The 19,691-nt window shown below is 41.4% G+C and overlaps 1 protein-coding gene across 1 annotated transcript; it reads right to left on the reverse strand.

Annotated features, from left to right (window-relative positions):
• Positions 1-4,798: 4,798 nt before the first annotated feature.
• Positions 4,799-18,288, reverse strand: OSTC (oligosaccharyltransferase complex non-catalytic subunit). The gene is made up of 4 exons (XM_004426592.3): positions 18,090-18,288; positions 14,299-14,392; positions 12,596-12,793; positions 4,799-5,376 (listed from the first exon to the last, which is right to left on the reverse strand). The coding sequence occupies exons 1-4, from the start codon at positions 18,226-18,228 to the stop codon at positions 5,358-5,360; spliced, it is 450 nt and encodes a 149-aa protein (XP_004426649.1). The 5' UTR covers positions 18,229-18,288; the 3' UTR covers positions 4,799-5,357.
• Between the last annotated feature and the right edge of the window lie 1,403 nt (positions 18,289-19,691).

Genomic DNA, 19,691 nt, shown 5'->3' on the forward strand with positions numbered 1-19,691 from the left:
GGGGCCCAGGCACAGGGCTGTCTACTGCAGAGCAGACCATGAGACTGAACAAGGAGGGGCAGATGTCTGCTCCTTTCACTAACTGGGAATTTTGGAGGACCATCCCCCTCTTCCCATCACTCATCCCCCACCCTTCACAGTAGCTGCTACCAAGGAAATAAGGAGGTCTGGCTTTGGAACACATTCCTGAGGAATGTGTCAGAAAAGCTACAGAGGGACAAAGAATTCTATGGGTTGATACCAAAGCCAGAGTTGGCGAAGAAAGAAATGTCAGAAAGAAATCACCAGGTCAGGGCAAACAGGGACCCAGGGCAGACGCGAAAACTGCACTTAAGGAGAGAAAACATCCAGAACACATTAAAAAAAAATACAGGTGGTGCTAGATATCCATCTCTGTAGGACATCATGTGTCTGTGTGCGAGTTCAGGCTTTGTGGACAAGTTTTGAGGCCAGGAGGGAAAGTTGCAGAGCCTGAGGGTCTTGAAGATCTGGGGTGTGGGGGTGTGCAGTGGAGTGGGGCTTCCCAAAGAAAACCCCTCCTTGCTTCACAGTCCTCTCCAAGTCTAGCCCTGGGTTGGGATAGTAACGGCACTGAAGACCAGTCATTGATGGCCAAAAGGAATTTATTGAGTGTCTACTGCATACAGAGTGCTGGCCTTTGTGCACAGGGTCAGGAGGAAAATTATGAAACTTCCCTCTAAGAAACCCCAAAGCGCCTCCCGTGCATATGATCCCCCTTTGCCTCTGTCTCAGGAACACTGAGCTCCCTGCAAACGCTCTCAGAGGTCATTAGTGGTGACTCAGGGGATCAGATGCATGTTGTTTCCCACACAGTACTGCTCTCCACCAAGACCTCAGGGGCCAGAAAAATGGAATTCCTTCCTCCTGACCTCCCTAGACAAGAGCAAGCGAGAGAGGCTAGCACCATGTGCTTTGTAAAGCGTTTTCACTGAGCCAGAGTCTGACAAGGAAAGACGTCTGTTTACCTCTGGAATGCTTCTCAGCTGTAGCCATTTTATTGCTCTTGTTAAAACCAGTGCCTCCAATTCCTTCACTCGAGACGTTTAGACGTATTCCACAGCTGCACACTTCAGGGAAACTGAGCATTTAAAGAGGATTCGTACAGTGGAGGTAAGAAAAAAAAGAACAGCCCTATGAGGTAGGTATTGTTATCTTCACTTAACTAAGAGGAAAACAAGGCTCGGAGAATCTAAGTATTGTCCACCGTAACACAGCTGGTAACTGGCAGAGCTGGGATAGAAATCCAAGTCCAAGTGATCCTGTCTGAGCTCCTAATAATTCATGGTATTGTCCATCTAGACCCATAATACCCATTGCTGAAACCCCAATATTAACACAGCTTATGAGAAGTATGTAGCCACCAAAATGGCTATACTAATCTAAATATAAGCACCCCAGAAGCAGTACATAATCTTTCGGCAAACTTTTTTTTTAAAGGAATACAGACAACCCAGAGCGCAGTGAGAGAAGACTGGACATAAAGGAACCAGACCACATATTTCTGAGCCTGGAAAGCTAGACATGGTGAGCCTGAAAAAATGGGGGCTTGTGAAAGGGTGTTAATATTTAAAATGCTGGCTGTCATTATGTAGTACAGCTAGATGTGTCTAGATATAGACACAGGGTGGACATGAATCCAATGAACTAAAGCAAAACAGAAAATAACTTCCTAAAGGACAATGGGAGCCGAAGGTGGAATGGGCTGCCTTGAGATGTAAAAAGATTCCCATCACTGGCATGTTCAACAGAAGTCAGAGGACACCTCATCGTGGATAATGCAATTAGGATCTGAATCATCTCACTTACTTTATAACGAATTATATGAACTAAATTCCATAACCTTGATAACGACTAGACTTTGGGTGATCTTGCAAAGAGGTAGCTAGACAACTGGGTGCAGCAGGGCTGGGGGGTGGGAGGCATGGCCAAAGGCGAGGGAAGAGGTAGGAGTTTCCATTCAAGGAAGTGCCCTTAAAAAATTATTGAACCAAGGACATTTCCTCTAGAGTGGCTGAAGCTGTCCAGTGTAATGATCAAGACAGGTTGGCAGCCATGATTCCCACCACTCCAAACTAGAGTAATAGAAGTGACTGGTTTTATAGAGAGAAAAGCATGAAGCAGACCCATAGAATATGTCAGAAATAAACAATAGAGTCCATATAGTACCATAGTCTCTACTCTGGTACTCCATTAGGCATGTCTGTCTTAAGTACCATGGTACTCTAGTATTCTAATAAATTACCCTCTTGGCTTAAGATAGCCTGAGTTTCTCTCACTTGGAATTAGGAATTGTAGTGCATAAGTAAAACAATGAAAAACAAGTAAAAGAGATTTTGGAAAAAGTGTATTTTTACTTGAAACTTTTAGATGAGTAGCCCATTGTTCCAGCAACAAATTAGAGCCTCCCTCATTCCACATCTGGATTTAGGTCCTCCTCCACGTGCTCCTAGCGCAAACAGAATGGCCTGTTGTGTCTATTGACTGGGCTATAAATTCCACATGAACAGGGGCTGTATTTTTCTTGCTCACTAGTGTAACCCAGCATCTGGCACTATGTCTTTTATAAATAAGTATATACTTCTTATGACTGTGTTCAAAGACTGATCTTCTGTTCCAGAAAATAGCAGCACATAAGGGAACCAATTCGTCTGCTATCTGGAAGACCTGGGTTCTAGGTCAAGCTGCATAGCAAACGAATCTCAATTTACTCCCTAGTAAAATGGCAAAATAACCTTTATTCCAGCTTTACACTTCAGGGATGTACCATTTCCTGAGACTCTAAGTTTTCTCACACCTCCCAATTCAAATAAACATTAATGACAATCATAGTAGTCTTTCCTCCATAAGCAAGAGATATAGGATTTCCTCTCATATGAATCCTACAAATAAGATATTTCTCTATAAATCTGTGGCAGAGATGTGCTGCTCAGATCCCCTTGATGGACCCGCTGCCTAGCTGCTGGAGTGGGCTACTTGACAGCCCCAGTTGCTAGCCTTTTGGGGTTCACCTCAGCTTTCTGGCCAAATCCTGCTAATCTCAAAGTGGCCCTGGGCCAAAGACCTGACAGGCAGCGGTACAAGGTTCCAGCCATTTCCACCCAACGTCCGCCCCCTTTGACAGGCAGTCTTTGCTCTGGAGCTCATTGGGTGGACAGCGACCTTGGCAGCTGTGCATCCAGGACAGCTGCCCCTGGCTGATTCTGTACCCTTCATCACCTCCCCCTGGAGTCAGCCCCAACTCAACCACTGTGCACTCCTAACTCCATTTTAGTGTCCACTTCCCGGGGAATCCGACCTGTGATTAAATCAAAGCCTAGTTTCTTTCCAATCTAGTCTATTAATTTACTCTATCTCTTGTTTACTTAACCTCTGCTGATGTTAATAATGCTTAGCAGGCTTTTGTCAGGCTGTGACATTTTAGTTAAAGTCTCCCAAAGTATCTTAAGTCTAGTACAAGGTACAACGATTGTTTCTTCACATAAAAGACTGCAATCTTATCAGCAAAATTATTTAGATATATTTCATTGTATTTAGTAAAGATACATTTATTATAACAAAATACAAAACAAAACCTTCCGAGCTGTGACATGGAAAAACACAGCAAACAACAGCACCATCTGGTGGCGCCTAGCAGGAACCGCTCACTGCTCAGTCCATCAGGAAAGCACACCTTCAGAAGCCCTGACACCTTGGCGTTAGCTTCTGCCCAGCTAGTTTGACAGAGCACTGAAAACATGACCAGGGCTGGCCTGGTGGCGTAGCGGTTAAGCGCGTGTGCTCCGCTTCGGCGGCCCGGGGTTCGCAGGTTCGGATCCTGGGCGCAGACCTATGCACCACTTGTCAAGCCATGCTGTGGCGGCGTTCCATATAAAGAAGAAGATGGGCGCAGATGTTAGCCCAGGGCCAATCTTCCTCAGCAAAAAGAGGAGGGTGGGCATTGGATGTTAGATCAAGGCTAATCTTTCTCACAAAAAAAGATAAATAAATAAAATAAAATATGACCAAATATCGAAAACTGTAATTGATGCTAAATCAAGGCTTTAAAGGTGGCAAGCACAGACAGGTCTTATTTTCGGTTTTCAGAGATTTGGAGTGTGGCAATCTCCCCTCACATCTCCCATAGTACAGATTACTAACTTACCTTTGCTTTATTTTTCTTTGTGGTATTTATTAGTATCTGATTTTATAAATATTTTTTACCTATTGATTATCTGGCTTCCCCTTATTCACCACTATCATCCTCAGTGCTGCCTGGCACACACTAGTACTCAAAAGTTTTTGAATAAATGAATTAATCTTTTTTTTCTACTTAATAAATCGATTCATTTAGATCAGCATTGAAATTAGGGAAAAAAATTCACCTGAGAGAAAATTTTACTGTAAACATAAAGATCTTAGGACGAGAACTGATTGAGCCATTAGAGAAGTGAAGGTCATGGCCAGTCAGGGAGGACTGCAGGCCTGGCTAGAAGAAATTAGGGGAGGGCCCAACTGGTCCAGAGATGTTTTCAGGTGTGCTCCAAATTGTGTCAATTACTGAAAATGAATGCCCGAAGGGAACCTGCATCTAACACAATCACATTTACAACAACTGTGACACAGACACGCAGCATGCTTGAATATTTATGGGGACATGAGTCGCTACCTCACAGGGCATCTGCCAACGTCGTGAGACCTCAGGCCACCAAGAGCAGCTGAAGAAAGTCACAAGATGGGACTGAATAACTGCACACCAAAGGAAATACCATCAGTCATTAAAAAACAAATGTAAAAGGTGTTAATTAGAAAATCAATTTATTTCTGCTCCTTCCATACATCTCATTGTTCAGGAAACAGTCTTACACACGTCTCTGAAATAAGCTTCTGTCACACACTCTGTCTAAAGGCAAAGCACCAGACGGAAGGCCAATCAGCTGTCCAGAGTTCTCAGCTAGGTGATCGCACTTCCTGATTTTGTTAATTTCTGAAAGTCACAAATGTCATCTCGAAACATGTTAAGGGGGTTGTAAAAAATAATCATTTCCATCAATATTATAGTTGTAGAAACGGAGTATATCTCCTTTAAGAAATGAAAAATTAACAAGAAAATGCCACTTAACATCGTGGGTACGTCAGTACAGGTCAGCAGGAAAAAATACTGTGATAAGCTTGTCTCTTTGAAACCAAGAAGACATTCTAGTCCAAGCTTTAATACGCTTCCTATGTGTTCACTAGATGCTTCTTTTTTCTGCTGCTTTCCATCCTTCTCCACATTTCATATCAGAGGATTGGTACAGCCTTTAAAACTTCGTTAATAGGAGCAAATCCAATATCCACTGATTTCTTCTCAAAAGGCACTAACCCATCAGATAGCCCCTGTAGAAATAAAATTCATAAACATAAAAAGTGAAAAGGAAGCAATATTTCAAAGTGCCCAAACAAACTGTATGACGAATCAAATGACAATCTGAAAATATAATTGTGCAATTCCTCATTATGGTTTTGTTTCACATCTTGTCCCCCGCCCAACAACTAAATTATTGGGCCTCAGTCCCAGTACCCTTCCCCCTCCTACTATCAAGTTACTAACCAATATGCTAAACAACACAGAATGAGAAAAAGAAGTAAAGAAAAGGAATGTTATGTAAAAGTTAAAAGTCAGAATCAATTTCCTTTGGACTTTCTCAGTTGCAAGAAAAATCACAAACCTTTTTATGGGAAGAAGCTGGTTTGGCTTTTCTAAAAATTCCATTATTAGCAAAGGAGAAGGCGGGAGGATCAGGAGCCTCATGCCCGGGAGGCGAGCCCTTGAACCCCAGAGAAACAGGGTGCAGCAGCGTCTGCCCATGCACCTCTCTTCCTTTACGAAATGTCCGGATAGCAGGGAGGGGCGCTGGCTGCTGCTGCTGAGCAGGTCAAACTTCATGGTGATCACTTAGGAGATCCTTTTACTAAATGCATGAGTTAGGCCCTGAAATCCCCTTTAAATTAAAGCATTAAGTTTGGTTTCATAAAGTTCCAAACTTTTTCTCTTGCAATAAATCCTTGCAACCTATTATTAACTAAGGATCTACAGGATCAGGAAAAAAAATAGAAAAATGGTGTAAAACTATCCACATTAAGGAGGGTTTAACACACTGTCCCCGCTGATGCCTTCAGAACCTCTCTCCATTTGACCCTGCCTCTAATACTTAGTGGGTAAGCCTGGGCAAACCTCACTCAGTTTCCTCATCTGTAAAATGGAGTTATCCCAAAGGGTTTGAAGGGATTACTTATATAGTAACTGCTACTCATGGGAGTAAACATTTGACAAATGTTAGCTGCTATTATTAGTTCAGAGTTTCGAGTTTCTTCATCTGTAAGGTAGGGACTAAAATCTACTTCACAGGGTTGAGATCTACGACAGTGCCTGGCACAGAGCAGCCACTCAAGAATGTGATTTTCCTCCCTTCCAGCTTCTGGACTCACCTGACTCCCTATAGGGCTTAGATCTACGCGCAGCCAATGAGATCTCCCCAGAACGCATTCGCACTTTTCCCTCTGCTCTATCAGCCTGGCCAACCCACACTCTGTGTACAGAGAGAACTTCCATACCACATAACCACCCTTAGGACAACTCTGACACCACTCAGTACTTCTCACCTCCCTCCTCCATTGAAAAAAAACTGAATAAAAAATAAAAGCCTCGGGCCAGCCCCGTAGCTTAGCGGTTAAGTGCGCGCGCTCCACAGCTGGCAGCCCGGGTTCGGATCCCGGGTGTGCACCGACGCACCGCTTCTCCGGCTATGCTGAGGCCGTGTCCCACATACAGCAACTAGAAGGATGTGCAGCTATGACATACAACTATCTACTGGGGCTTTGGGGGGAAAATAAATAAATAAATAAAATTTGAAAAAATAAATACATAAAATAAAAGGCTCTTAGGATATAGATTGATTCTGAAGACTCCCACATAAATTTGTTACTGTGCCTGATACTTCACAAAAAGCATACTTTAAGACCTAAGCTTCACAAGGAAAAAATGTTCAAGACAATCTTAAGGAAGGATCCATTAATATCTGCACCCCTGGAAGTCACTCAGCAGCTAGCTCACTAGGAACCAGAAGTCCCAAGGACGCCTGTCACCTGCACACACTGACACGGGACATGCCCTTCTGAACATGTGTCTCTTAGAGCAGTCACGTGTTGTGGTCTCCTTCCCTGTAACCAGTGTGTCACCTATGCTTATGCACTACAAATCCACGGATTAGTCAACCTATACTTAGACGGAAAAGAGCACTTAAAAGGACATATCCTTGTTCAAAACTGCCAAACTTACATGTAGCCCTACCTCAGGAAAAATTTGGGGGACACTAAGAAATATTATAATGCTACAAAGATGCCATGTTGGAAGAAAAGAAGAGCACGTAAATTAATATACTTCTTGGAAGACAATAAAAATAAACTTGTTGAAACACATTTACTATGGTTTCTCCTGGAATCATTTAGTCCCCTCTCAAGGCCCAGAAAATGTATGATCTTTAATTATTATATTCAGGACTGTCAGAATTTTATACAAGTAGAACTATAGGTAAATACAAGTATTGAGGTAATCCCAAGTATTATAGGAATCAAAGTGAATCAAGAACTCAAAAAACAACTGATACAGGAGAAGTCACCGTGAAGGATCTTCCACTTCACCTTTATTTTAAGGCATTCATTCTTTCCTTACTCACTGAGTGCCTTCTGCATATCAGGCAGGCACTGTGCTAGGCCGGCACTAACACAGGAATTCCTCAAAATACTATGACATGCATTCTAGCATTTAATCCTTGCAACAATCCTAAAAAGGGAGGTGAATCAAGTATTTTTTTTTGTGAGGAAGATCAGCCCTGAGCTAACATTCATGCTAATCCTCCTCTTTTTGCTGAGGAAGACTGGCTCTGAGCTAACATCTATTGCCAATCCTCCTTCTTTTTTCCCCCAAAGCCCCAGTAGATAGTTGTAGGTCATAGCTGCACATCCTTCTAGCTGCTGTATGTGTTACGCGGCCTCAGCATGGCCGGAGAAGCGGTGCGTCGGTGCGTGCCCGGGATCCGAACCCGGGCCGCCAGTAGCAGAGCGCGCGTGCTTAACTGCCAAGCCACGGGGCCGGCCCAGAAACAAGTATTAATCTCACTTTACACTTGAAGAATGTGAGACTGTGGGGGCAGTTAAGTGGTTTGCTCAAAATCACAAGGTGAGAAAGAACAGGACCAGCATTAACACAGGCATCCTCACTCCTGCTCCACTATCTTCAGCAATCGTCCTAAAACAGAAATCTCACTTTCTTCCTTTAGAAACAGAAATGGTGTACTTATTTACTTTTGAAATGGCTATAATCCAATTTGAAATACAGAACTTTGAGGATCCTGTTTATCTTTACAATAAAAACACTAATTAACATTGATACCATGCTTGAGAGCACATAAAACACCTTCTCATTTAATGGTGACAGGAACTCACTGAGGCACATTATTAACTTCATTTCACATGGTTGGAATCGAGGCCAAGAGTTCACGGAGCTGATCCGAAGTCTCAGAGCTAATGAGCCGCAAGCCCAAAACTGGACTCACAATTCCTCCTCCTCCTCCTACACACTGTCCTTAGCAGCTGGACAGATGCTTTGGTTTTTAGAATTACCTCTCTTACTTGCTAACAATGAACCATGGATACAAGATTTTATACTGCAACAACCCAGCTTATTCTGATGCCAGACTCTCTACAACCTGAACGTTTTTAACACAGCTCCAAACCTGGAAGCAGATGAGACCCAAACACCTGAAAGGAAAGGACAGTGAAAAGCCAGGCCAGGAGGCTCCCCTCAGCCAGGACTGATTTCAAATGCAACCAGATACCTCGGCTACCTATGTCCTCAAATCACAGCATAACCTACAAACCGAGGAGGAGGCAGGAGAGGGTGAAATTACAACAGGTGTACGGTGATAACAACGAGAAGTGCCTGCTCACACCGAGGAAACAAACTACAAAACTGAAAAGCAGTACCACGTCTAACGTAAGTACAACTGTGTACGCTGACCCTGAGGCAAGAAGGCAAAATGATGCTTAGCGTTCAGTGTCCAGCAAATACTCATGATCAAATAATAAATGTCTGCCAAATACAAATGTGAATGTTACGGGGGCAATGAAACAAACACTTCAGACAGAGGTCTGTCACAAGTGAATAAAATACATTCTTAGTACATGTCAGGTTAAACTCCAGTTACACAGAAGAATCACATATATGCATCATCCTATTCCCTAAACGATGTTAATTTAAGTAAATATTACTATGTTCTTATTCTTTATTTTTCATTTCCCCCCTCCCTCCAGGAAAACTTTTCTGAACTGACCGCATGATCTCAGGATCTACTCAGGGGCTCCCTAGCTTTTCTCATCAGGCTTGAAAACACTAGTTCAAATTGCTCAAACGGCAATTTTTGCCAGTCTGAGTAAAGCAGGCCTTTTGTCCTCAATTATATAATAGGGTCTATTTAGACTATTTTATACAGCTTTATAACAGACTTGCCTGAATGTAGGAACCCATCCTTCTTCCCCCAACCAAACACTTTGCCTAATTTTAGGCCATTACACCACGACACAGCAGGCTATCTTTTATTTTCTTTTTTTTAATTTTTAAGATTCTGCTTTTAGGTCAAAACTTTCCCAATAGTAAGGCTAAAGAGAATCTCATGACTATTATTATTTTTCAGAAGAACCAAGTACACACTTGTACCAAAGTCTTTTACCCAGTGTCTAAACATTATTTTATTTGAGCCTATGTACATTTAAAAGGTACCTCGCACACACAATTTCACATACATTATCTTTTGAGTTATATCAGAAAAATTTTTATTTTCAAAACAAAAATGTCTCCTTTGGAACTCTGTACTAGTACAATAAAAAGACTCGGCACTAACATTTTATTTTTTATTTCAAATGTATTGTCATGTATGCAAACAGAAAATAAAGTCATTCATTTTATTAGTGTCCATATTTCTTCAAAAGACAAGCAAGGCGTCAAATAAAGCCATGTTTTACTTTGTAAAATTATATCAGTAGGGGAGGCAACAGTTCCTTAAAAAGGCATAAATCAGAAAATACAGAACTAGTATTGTTTCACTGCTCCTGTTTTCTCCTTTTTAAAGGTACCTCTTGCCAAAGATGATATCAGACTCTTTGTGAAAAAGAACTGAATCCTAGAGGTTATCATGATACATCTTACATCATAGCCACCTTTATCTCAGATGCTAGCCACTTATTTGATCTGGAAAAACCAGTGGTTACCAGTATTTTTTAATGTCTTTTTATTGTGGTTGCTATTCCACTTATTATGTATCAAACTGTCTATATAAGGTAGGACATCAAAAGTAATGTACGTGCAAGAGGAAAGACACATCCCTCCTTGTTGGTACTAACCACAACCCTACTGTATGCAAAAAATAGGCCCAGAGACCTGGCTCATCATCTCCTTTGGGGCCTGCAAATATTCCAGAAAATGCAATACTGTTGCTTCCCTTTCTTTTCTAAAACCATCCATTGTTTCTCCTCACTCCACAGCCAAGGCAGCAGGAATTAGGAGCTGTGGATGAGAAATCATATCAAAAAGGGAACCACAAATTCCTTTCTCTTAAAAATAAAAATCCTCGATTTAGCTGCATGACCAGTTACAGAAAGTAGCAATTCTGTTTAGACCATTGTTCTGCTTTCGTTACATCTATATGCAATCTACACCTGAAACCAGAGTATATCCTATTTCCTATTGTTGACTTCGCCCACAATCCTGGATACTGGCCTACAGAATGGGAACAGGAAGACAAACGTTTACATAAACAATTGCAAAAGTAGGATGAGGGCAGTGCAGAGAATTAAACACCTTCCACAGCTTTTCTGTAAGCAGCAGATGCTCTATTACCCTTCAAGTCAATGTCTGAGCTAAAAGACAAACACACCCACATGTTGGGAGAGAACCTAAAACCATAAGGAAGAATGGGAAGTCGAGGCAGAATGAGAACAAATCTGGTTCTAGGGGCAAACCCAGCCTGCTTCTTCTGTCCTGCTATATGCCTCCAAAGGTTCCTTCTGTTTTGGCTGTTAATTTTTAATAGCCTCTTTTTCCTCTCTGGGAGCTTCCTCTTTTTTTGTACTGCTATGGAAAACTTCAGTCTCTTCCATACCAGTACACCTTACCAGGCTACGTTAACTTATTTCCAACAGAGGTAGAAGAAAGAGGAGGCTGGGGTAACTAAGTCTTCATACAATGTAGCCAATGGCCTGAATTGTTTTCCCCAGACAAAAATAAGAGCCATTGGCAGAGGAGCCTGAGGGGGCTATAGGACCACACAGAAATTCAGCTGACAAAGAACACTGTGCTCTCTCTTCCCATCCTGTAGGGCTAAAATGGGAACATGACCACAGGGTAAGTACTTGCAACTTTCTAGGGGAAGTCTACCCATTCTACCCCAGATGTGTTACAGACAATGCACAGGTTAAGCCATAGAACAAGTCAACTTGTGAAATTCAAACACATTCCTACCTGCCCTTTTATTGTCTCTTATAACAAAATAAGGGAATACCAGTTCTAAGAAATCAGTATAGTTGACACTTGATATTTAACATATTCCCTAAAAAAATGAATTTACTAAGAGCTAATCTTTGTATGGTAGGCTTGCCCATAGTTCCTATAGTTACTAATTTATCCATAGGTGAAATTAGAGTATAGGGAAATGTGATCAGACTTGTCCACATTTCTAATTAATGATCTCAAATGGAATTATAAAAGTTGCCATAAAACCAGTTTATCTTTGTTCTAAAGATACTGTAAGTTTTCTGAATCAAAATCATCTAATATATATATGAAACCCTTTTCCCATCTTTTTGAGGAGGCAATAACTCCTTTCCCATCCAAGGCTTCATGGGTTTTCTTCATACCAATATTCAAAGAGCAACAGCAATGAATGGCTCGAAAATATTACCTACTATTACTATTGCTACTGGAATCCCATGTTATAGATTAACCAAAAAGCACTTCAGAGAAACAGTATCTCTAGTCACTGGTCAGTGATGCTACAGCAAAATAACAGAATTTTCTCATGAACGTGCATGCAGATAACAGTCAGGAAGACCTACAGGTCTCAATTTTGCTACTGAGTATAGCTATAACCTTGAGCAAGTTACAAATTTCTTTGGTTCTCAGAATTTTCATCTGTTTAGGTTTTTGTTTTGTTTTGTTTTTGTGAGGAAGATCAGCCCTGAGCTAACATCCATGCCAATCGTCCTCTTTTTTGCTGAGAAAGACTGGCCCTGGGCTAACATCTGTGTCTTCCTCCACTTTATATGGGACGCCGCCACAACATGGCCTGATAAGCGGTGCATCGGTGCGCGCCCGGGGTTCCGAACCAGGGCCGCCAGCAGCGGAGCACGTGCACTTAACCGCTAAGCCACGGGGCCAGCCCCTTCATCTGTTTAAATGAGGGTTAAATTAAATCTCCTATGATTTTACATGATCCCGGTAATTATTTTACCCATTTGCAACGGAAGGTGAGTTGCTGATTACACAAAGTACTCAGTAACTTACGGCAGCTTCATTCTCATGAATACTCTGGCCATGAAAAAACTCAACAGGACACAGACGAATCCAATGAAGAGAAGAAGAAATCTATTGAGTTTTGGAATGTTTGGGGCATTGGATCGGTCCAGGATTATGAAACCTAAACCTCCCATTGTAAACAGGAAGCTGGATGCGAGTCCTTCCATAATATATTGTCCATTTACTCTGAAAAAGAAAGACCACAGCAAAACAATAAATGAAAATTACCAGAAAAATAAAAAACTTTTCCCCTTAGATTGAAATTCCTATTTCTGCTAGAACATTTTTGTGCTAATTTCTTATTCTTACCCTTACAACTATTGTACAACATTTCTGGATATTCATTTCCACAAATACCTATTGAGAGCCTATCATGTATCAAGCACTGTTCTGGGTTCTGGGGATACAATGATAAACAAAACAGACAAAAATCTTTGTCTTCATGGAGCTTATGTTCAAAAAAGTTTTAAAACCTCAACTAACACAACTGTCTATGTAAAATCAATACTCATATTTAAGTTATTAGCTTAAAAAGCCAATTATTGTATGTATTTAAACTCTTTACCCAGAAATTTAGTTTAGCTCTTAAGAATTATGCTATTTAAATTTCTACTATAAATTTCAAATTAATTTTGCATTGGTTAGAAATGTTTCTGTTATAATAATTAATAAACCTCTTGGTTCAAAGAGAAAATTTTAAAAGCTCCATGAACCCCACAAGGATTTCCAGCAATCTATAAACCCTTATAATTATATGCAAATTTTTGTATAAATGTGTATCTGATTTTTCTAGGGATACAGAGCTTTCAAAATTCTCAGAGTTCATGGACCCCAAAAAGCAAATTTGTCTGTTAAAGAGATGATTTACACATTGGCATATGTAAAGAAGCTATATATTTTTTGTTAACTAATTGCTTTAATTGAAAACGCAATACACGCACCAGGTTTAAAATTCAAACAGCACAAATGATAACACTGTGCAAGGTCTCCCTACCATCAAGATCTCCTGTCATCTAGATCCCCTCCCCAGAGAATCACAATAATCTTTCCAGGAATATTCTATGCACAGAATACCACTAATGTTAAGTGTAGATACAAATGTATAGCTACATTGAGGTAGACAGTTATCAAGTGGATTTAGAATAAGCACAGTCAGGTGAACCAAACCACACTGGAATGAGGCATCACTGCCGAAATGGAACTCCCAAGTCTCAAAATTTATTTTCCTTATTTAATAGTATAGACAATTTAATTTTTTCTTAAATGGCCAGACAGTATATATCTTAGGTTTGCAGGCCATGTGGTTTATGTCACACTTACCACCATAGCTTGAAAGCAGCCATAGATAGTATGTAAACAAATGGGTGTGCCTATTTCCACTAAACTTTATTTACAAATAAACAGGTACCGGTGGTTTGCTGATCGCCAGAATAGTCTATAAACGTATTTTAAAGTGATACCCTTCTCTAAATAAGTGATTATGTCAATCATTGTGAAATATTTTATTTCCTAATAAATGAATAAATAAATATACTTCTCCTCTTGCTCTTACCCACTTGCTGCCATCTCCAAATTTAGCATTTTAAAAAATAACAGCTGTTAGCTAAATACAGACGGACCCCACAGGCTTCACTGTATTTTTAAATAAGCAGGCATGCCCCAGCCCAATCATTCAAAAGGGCATCTTTTACCTGTAGGCCAGGAAAGCTACTGGTCTCTGATGCCCGTGCTCATCAGTCATAGAGCCAACACTCGGAGGTTCCACAATAACATCATAAATTATTCCTATATGAAAGACAACAGTACAAATTAGATTGGCTGCCTAATTTTTAAAATAGGATTATTAGAGTTTTCATCTACTCTAAAGGTTCATTTGTATAGTCATGCATCACTTAAAGACAAGGATATGTTCTGAGAAATGCGGTTATGTGAATATCATCGAGTGTACTTACACAAAGCTAGATGGTACAGCCTACTACACACCTAGGCTATGTACTAATTTAATGGGACCACCGTCGTAAATGTGGTCTTTCGTTGACCGAAAGGTCATTATGTGGCACGTGACTGTATTTAAAAAAGGACTGCTTTGATGTATTATTACAATCAAATGAGGCCCAACTAATATCCTAAACTTCAGATAAAACATTCAGAAATTCAACTCAATATTTCAGAGTGACTTATAAAACAATATTATCTCTAAAAGAGGTATAAATTTCATAAGAGAAATTCATTCAGTAACTGTTTCTAATACTCAAGGACTCCACAATAAAGGAGATTTAACATTAAAGGAGAGTCAACATCAAGAAAATGTTCCACATCTGCTTGGATTTGTTTCTATAAATTGAGAGGTAACTAAAGAAATTTTTGCTTAAATGTAAAATAAGGAGACGTTTTTAAATCACACTATTAGGAGACTGGCAATACTAGAGATTCATGATCATTAATGTTAATGTCTATCATTATATCATAATGCTATCATGATCATCAATATTGACATCCATCAACATCAACAGTTTTCCCAGTCTCCCACTGTCAACACTACTCTTTACCTTCTCCACTGTGCTCCAATATCCTCGCTTCCAGCTCTTCCTAAGCATAGCAAGACTGTCTCCCTCAGCTTGACTAACAAAACAATCACAAAGGAATTCCCTAATTTCACTCCCTGCAACCAAATCCACAAACTGGTACCAGCATCCATCGTCTTCACCTCCCCTCCAGCTACAATAGAGACTCCCTCCTCCCACCAACGTGGGATCCCTTCCACAACTATCAGGACTCCGTCCCCTCTTGCCTTCTCAGAAACTTGTTCCTTTGGATAGCTCCTCTCTCCTGTATTTTCAACCTCTCCTTTCCTACACCAACCTTCCCTCTTAGCTAACATCCTATTTCTATGCTTCCTTTTTGAAAGGGAGTCAAGCTTCCTTCTGGAAAAAAACTTGGTAAACTCGCTGTCTCCCCTTCCTCACTTACCCTTCATTCTTCAACTCACTCCAATCTGGCTCCTGCCACCACTGATACATTACTCTTGCTAAGGTCACCAACGACCTCCACGTTGCCAGATTCAATGGACACTTTTCAGTTCTCAACTTAGGAGGCTTCCCAGCAGCACTCGATCCAGTTTACTAAACCCATTTTCTTGGGGGAAAAATGGCTTCTCTTGGCTGTTGTGACTCTCCTGTCCATGTTTTCTTGCTACCTCCCTAGCTGAGCCTCCTCTTCCATAAAACCACTAAATGTTGGGAGATCCGTACAGCTCGATCCACCGTCCTCTTCTTTCTCTACATTCTCTCCCAAACTGAACTCATCCCTTCCCAGGGCTTTCAATTCTATGCGCTAACGACTCTCAGTGTGCCAACAGCTAACAAACAATGCCAGCACCACTAGAATTAGATGTAAGCTCCCTACAAACAGGCACTTTGTCTAGTTCTTCAAAATCTGGCTTATGGGACGAGTTCAGAAAACATTTGTTATTCACCAACTGCAACACAGACCTCTTCCTCAGTTCTAGACTCATGTCTGCAAACTTGACATATCCAATTAATTATAGTTGGTTATGTCCGACTATTCTATTTCCTGAAGTGACCTCCGGTTCACCATTCCCCACCGAAAAACTTCATTTCTTCAATCTCTGAAAATGACAGTTTCATCTACTCAGATGCTCAAATCAGACACCAGAATCAGACACACTTCATTCTCCCCCTAAATCCAATCAATCCTTCATCAAGATCTACTGAATCTACTTCCAAAATATCTTTCGTTATATTTTCCTCCATCTCCACCGCCAGAACCTACTCCAGTCTAAGTCAACTACAAAACCCACCTAACTGACCATATTTGTCCTAGCATACCTTTTCCCACAGTCCTTCAGATTTTGGCTAAAATGTCATTTTCTCAGGAACCATACTCCAATGTAAATGATGTTCCTAACTCTCATTATGTTCTCATAACCTGTTGTTCTTTTCCTTTAATGCATTTGTGGCAAACTGTAATGGAAAAAAATTTATGTGATGTTTAACACAGCTCAACTATGACATTATAAGCTTCAGGAGGGCAGCGTCCTTATCTGTTTCATTTACTGTTGTCCCCAGTACCTAGTACCTGGAACTTAATAGGGACTTGACACATTATTTGCTCAATATTTCTCAGCAATAAATAGTTTATTTATAAATGTACAGTCAGTTTTTAGAAGAGACTCCTTGCCAGTGGCAAAACCAATTCTTTGTATGAGGTACGTCATGGCCCTGGCCACTAAAAGGTGTCCTTTTCCCTCTCCCTCAGGGGTTGGGGCAGAAAATCTCCCCATTACAACAATCAACAGTGAAAAAGTGGCCAGAATGAAACTGTGAGGCTTCTAGCAAAGGCTCTGACTCCAAGGGAGGCAAGGGTTAAAGGAAAGAGACTAGCAGATGAAAGCAGATGATGACCTTACTATTAAAAAAAAAAAAAAGCCACATACATATTAAATTTCATTTATTGAATATAGTACCTTTTAATGTGCTGAGCAAATGTTAATGCAGTGCAAGTACAGTATCTTACCAACAGAAAAAAAAATTCAAAATGTAATTTATTTAAATGAGCATAAGTTAACTGTCACTATTCTATATTTGGGGGGGGAGGGTAAATTCAAAGATACATTCTAGCCCTCATAGTTTCTGATTCTTCCCTCTTCAGTACCAACTATTCTCACAAAGTATCCATGAAAATGAAGATGTCTATAACTATTCCCTTAAAAGTAGAACCACTTTTGCTGTCCCTGACATGTAGAGCTTTAATTTTATGATTCGCAAAGTAAGTATCCCACTTTCCAAAATCTAAAAGCACAGGGGCACAGTCTTGAGGGAATCGTGGAGCCGTGGTGTGAAAGGGTGGTGGCTCTGCAGGCTGCAGCCGGACTGCCAACTCACCACTACACAAAGGAACGCCCCTTCTGCAACTTTCTATTTGAAAAGAAGGATAAGATGATATTTCAGAAGTGTTTCATAGTAACGCTATTTTCCTTATTCTTTAAATTCTCAACTTTCGTTCTGTGACATGCAATACCTTCTGCAAATCTATCTCCAAATTCAAAAATGTCTCAAAACCGCGGTTTCGGGAAATTCCATTCATATTTATTGCCGATCGGGGCAAAAAGCAACCCGGAGTCTTCGGTTTGGGCTAACAAACCTAAGACCTGTCAAGGCTCTTCCGAGGCTCCAGGGGCCGCAGAGGGAAGGTGGAAGCCCCACTGCTGTCAACCAGGGAAGCAGAGCGGGCCGGACCAGACTCTCCCGGACCTCGGTCAAGCCACTCTCCGCAAGCAACACAGAGCAACGAGCCGGGCTGAAAGACTCCACCGGGACCCCGGGCCCGAGGCAGAGGGCAGGGAGGCACGGGGGCAAATGACCCTCGGGCCGTTACCGCTCGGGCCCCCGCTGCCCTCCGCCCTCCGAGAGGACCGCGACAGGCGTTCTTCCCCGCCGCCCCGGGACGGCAGCCCCGTTACCTCCGGTGATGAGGAAGTACGACACCACCACCAGGGCGTACACCGTCATGGCCGACGGCATGTGGACCCACGGTGGCTTCTTCAGCTTCAGGTTGGGGCACTCGAGCACCAAGAACGGCACTCGGTACAGAGTCTCCATGTCGGCGGCGGCGGGGCAGCTCTCGGCCTGCGGCCCCACGCGCCACCCGGAAGCAGGCCCGCCCTCCCGTGCGCCGGCGCGTGCGCGGGAAGGGAGCGGCGGGTCCGCGACGCTCGGAGGCAGGTGATGTACGCCTGGAGGAAAAGAAGACGCCAGAAAGAACGGGTCAATGACCTGATTTAAAACTATCTACTACTGAATCTTTTGAGAAAAAATTTGAAATAAGTAGCCCAATTATGGCCAATGAGTAAACAGATGATTTATTTACCTTCAAGGACCTGCAGGGCCTCAGACGTGGCCACGCCGGAGCAGCAGAGGGAACCGAATCCGCTTGAGCCCCGCCCACTTGCTCTAGCTGGGGATCTGGAAGCTGATTGGACGCGAGACGCAGCAGGTTCCCAGAGCTGGAGGATGAATGGGAACGTTTGGAAAGCTCTGCCTTTTCTATTTGCGGTTTTTTCAAAAGCTTGAGCTAGTCCTAGGTTGCCGAGCTTTTACTTCCCCATGTAGTAGTGGTGATAGTAATAATAACAATTGTTATTAATAATTGCTAAAATAATATACTATCAAAAATTTTTTTAAAATCCAGTCCAGATCTATAACAGATGTCAAGAGGACATCTTTACAAGGATGCGTAAATCCGATACCTTGACGTGACCAAAACAGTATTTTAAATAACCCGTGTCCTGCACTGCACTCTGCTCCTCCCTCGCCATCCCTATCTTCGTAAATGCTAAGATCTTTCAGGCCGAAAATCTTGAAATCATTCTTGTTTCTCTCTTTATTAAACCTCCACAGCCAAAATACCAGCAGGTCTTTTTGGCTGTACTAGCAAAAATATCTTTAATTCATCCACTTCTCTCCGTCCCACTGCTACCATTCTAGTGGAGCCACCATCATCTCTTGCCTGGGCTTCATATACAGTCCAAGTGAGTGAAAATATATGATGGAGAATTTGTCTTTGAGGATGGACTAGATGATCTAAAAACTTTTTTGTCTTCTGTGTCTTCTGTCTTGTTTTTCTTTTTTTATATACTCTCTTAAGATGCTTAAATGTCAATTTCCTTTTGGAGTAAGAATTAAAAGTGACTGATTATATAAATCCAGAACAGACTGATACCTTTATTATTGAGCCAATGGTTTTGTTTTTTGTTTGTTACTGAGCCCATGGTTTTTTTACAGGATGACATGAATTGGTCCTGCACTTTTAGTTAATGACTCAATTATTGAAATCATTTAAATACCAATAATAATAAAAATATTTATAGAACACTGCAGTATCCAATTCTAAATACAGATATTTGCCGCTCTTATTGTTCAATAGCAAGAGTATCCCCAGAGTTTTACTCAGCTGTGTATTAAGGAAGGTACATTGATCTCAGATTATGAGGGAGTCACTAATAACACTGGTAATAAAGTGTATTTACACTAGAACCAGGCATTTATACACAGGAAGTTGTTCT

The sequence above is a fragment of the Ceratotherium simum genome, chromosome 12 (genome assembly GCF_057802395.1).
Source record: "Ceratotherium simum simum isolate JZ-2026a chromosome 12, ASM5780239v1, whole genome shotgun sequence".
Taxonomy (NCBI): domain Eukaryota; kingdom Metazoa; phylum Chordata; class Mammalia; order Perissodactyla; family Rhinocerotidae; genus Ceratotherium; species Ceratotherium simum.